This window comes from Lycorma delicatula, chromosome 1 (assembly GCF_047948215.1).
Source record: "Lycorma delicatula isolate Av1 chromosome 1, ASM4794821v1, whole genome shotgun sequence".
Lineage (NCBI taxonomy): Eukaryota > Metazoa > Arthropoda > Insecta > Hemiptera > Fulgoridae > Lycorma > Lycorma delicatula.
Genome location: NC_134455.1, coordinates 252,256,673 through 252,259,863, shown reverse-complemented (window position 1 = coordinate 252,259,863; position 3,191 = coordinate 252,256,673). Strand labels below are relative to the sequence as shown.

Below are 3,191 nucleotides of genomic sequence, written 5' to 3'. Positions count from 1 at the left end.
CATGTCAAATCTGAGGGCGGCCCATCTTTCACATATGAAGAAAGTATGTTCTGCATCGTCGATCTCTTAGCAATACATGCAGATTGCCTCTGTTCTCCTTCCTACTTTATTTAAGTAATTATTAAATGAGCCATGCCCGGTGAAAAATTGCGTTAAAAAGTGATCCATCTCGCCAAAACCTCTTCTTATCCATTATCCATTGTTCGATCTCCGGGATGAGTTGTCTTGTCCAGCGACCCACACCGCTATTAGTCCACCTCTCCTGCCAGGTAGTATTGACTTCATCTTTGGCCTCTTGATCTGCTCTGCCCTTCGATCTTTTGACTCTATATCTCGCGATGAGGTCTATCGGCAGTACTCCGGCGAGAACACAAAAGGCTTCATAGGACACTGTCCTATACGCGGCCACCACACCTAGGAGCCCTCTCCTATTCACCCTCGCTAACTTCTCCTTGTTACACCTGATATCTATAGCGTGACTCCATGCGGGAACAGCATAAATCAACGAGGATACTATCGTTGACACCAACAATCTGCGTTTTGATGCTCTATGGCCATTCTGCGTTGCCATTATAATGTTAGACTCTTTACCATTGCTTCAGCCTTCCTACATATGTTACTTATATGGTAAGAGTATCTACAATTACTCTGGAAGGTAACTCCTAAGTATTTCAAACTTTGCACCTCTTCTATAACTTTACCATTGATGAAAATAGTAATAGGATCCAGTACTCTTCTTCCACTGAAGGCGATACACCTACATTTTTCCAATGACAACTGCAGAACCCTAGAAATCATCCACTCAGTATTGATCTGAGTGGCCGCGTTCGCCCTCTCTTGGACCTCAATTACCGTCCTGCCCTCAACTAGTATAGCGAGATCATCTGCATATGCCAAAACCTCACTCCAGCAGGAACATTCTGTGCAGGAGATCATCTATAACTAGCAACCATAGCAGCGGCCCCAGGACCGATCCCTGTGGCACCCCACCTTGCATCTCAAAATGAATTCTTCCTTCTTGAGCTTCAATCAAACATCTTCTATCGGAAACATAGTCCTCGATTTGCCTACATATATAAGGGCTCAATCCCTTTGTGGCCATTGCCCTGTTTATGTGACTCCAACTGATTGAGCCAAAGGCATTCTTTATATCAAGTTAAATCATTAATGGAATGCGTCTTGTGCGCCATGTGCCTCTTCTGACTTCATTAGCCCAGTCCGAAATCCTACAGATGGCCTTCACAGTGGACCGCCCCCGCTAGAAACCATACTGGTTCAGGCTAACCCCGACTCCCTGTTCTAGTTCCCGAATAATACGGCCCGCCTGCATTTTTTTCCACGAGTTTCCCCATGGTATTCAATAGGCTCAGGGGTCTGTAAGTGGCGTCCACCTCCATGGGTGCACCTTTAGGAAGGAGCACCACCCTGGCCTCTTTCCAACACGCGGGGAAAACTCTTCTCTCCAAACCGTAACTGGCAACCTCTAATACTTCCCAGGGAGTCTTCTGGACTAAACCTTTGATCACCGCTGCAGGGATTCTGTCCGGTCCAGGGTCTTCTTTAAAGCCAGACTTTTGGCCGCTAGTTGCAGTTCATCTATAGTAAATCTCCTGCTCTCACATGGTGTGGGTCCACTATCATCGGCTATCATGCTAGGGAACAATCTTGCCACATGCATTTCAGCATTAGCCTTATCCAAAATAGGTAATCGTCTGCTGAACTTCTTAGTTACTATACGATAAGCTTGGCCGCATGGGTCAGTATCGAGCTTACTGCAGAGATTATTCCAGCACTCTCTTTTCCTTTTCTTAATTGCTCTGTTAAGGGCCCTTCTAGTTTCAATATACCTTCTTGCTATATCCTGGTAATCTTCCCTACCATTTCTGAGAAGTCTCTGTTTTCTTCTCCTAAGGGACTGGAGCTCTTGTTTCATATTCCCGATCTCGGTCGTCCACCAATATACATTACGTCTCCTTGCAACATTACTTGCGACTCTATCTATCTCTTGTTTAATTATATTTGATAAAGCTTCAGGGGTCTGCTGTTGCCTATATTTTAGTCTATCAGCTGTTCTATTGACTATTAGTTCAATTTGTTCCGCTGAAAAACTTGGTAGGGGAGGATACTCCACTCGCTCAAAATTCGTATCTCTCAGGTCTAGTATCGTTGCGTGGTGATCACTAGCTATATCGTCAAGGAGGACCATCCAGTCATATTGTTCACTTTTCCATCTATTATCCAGGATGGTCAAATCCAGCACCGACTGGTGGCCTCTTGCTACATAAGTGGGTGTGACGTCGTTTACACAATGACAGCCAGTAGTCTCAAGCAGGTCCGACAGGATCTGTCCTCTCCTGTTCGTGTAACTACTACCAGCCATCACCATTTTACTATTAAAGTCACCCAACATAACTAATCTCTTCGGTGAATTAGTAATTAATCCCTGTAGGATATCTACGAAGCGAGTATATTCCGCAAGCTCTATGTTGGGTGACACATACACACCCACTATCATGACGGTCTCATTCTCCAATGTCACCACGCCCCTACCCCTAAACCTGAGTCTCCAGTGAATATTATGATTTATGACCATAATAGCAACATCCCTCAGCGATCATGCTGATCGCTGGATCAGCGATCTAGCATGACTTGGCTGCCTCGTATCTATTCGGCTCGGCAACTGCAAGGAAATCAACTCCTCTCTCGACGACTACTCGTGCAATTAGATCATGATCGAGGATACTCCTGTTCACATTATAAAATAATGTTCTATACATGTTTGTCTTTCTTGCATTGCCAAACTCCAGTCCTATGTTCTCTGCTTCTGCAGTCGAGGCACTGCTTCGGTTCTCGACAATCAGCAATCTTATGACCTCGACCGCCGCAATTGGAACAGAGTTCCAACCTATCTGGACCCTTACAGTCCTGACGTCTATGTCCTGTCCCCCAGCAACGATAGCACCTGTCTTCGTCCTCGCGTATATAGGCTCGGCAACTTATCCAGCCTATCCTGAGCCTTTGCTCTACGAGTTTGCACGCTGCTCTATAGGAGGTGATAACCGTGACGTTCCTGGTCTCGCCAAAGCCTCTTCTGATTGATGATATCTTAAACTCTTCGTTTGGACCAACCTGTTTGCTATTGCAGCCATCACCTCCTGTTCTGATGTTTCAAACTCTACATCTCTGATGTG

The 3,191-nt window shown here is 45.5% G+C and overlaps 1 protein-coding gene across 1 annotated transcript; it reads right to left on the bottom strand.

The window, feature by feature from the left end:
• Positions 1 to 1,522: 1,522 nt before the first annotated feature.
• Positions 1,523 to 2,593, bottom strand: LOC142317803 (uncharacterized). The gene has a single exon (XM_075354352.1). It carries the CDS (start codon positions 2,591 to 2,593, stop codon positions 1,523 to 1,525), a length of 1,071 nt encoding a protein of 356 aa, XP_075210467.1.
• Positions 2,594 to 3,191: the final 598 nt, after the last annotated feature.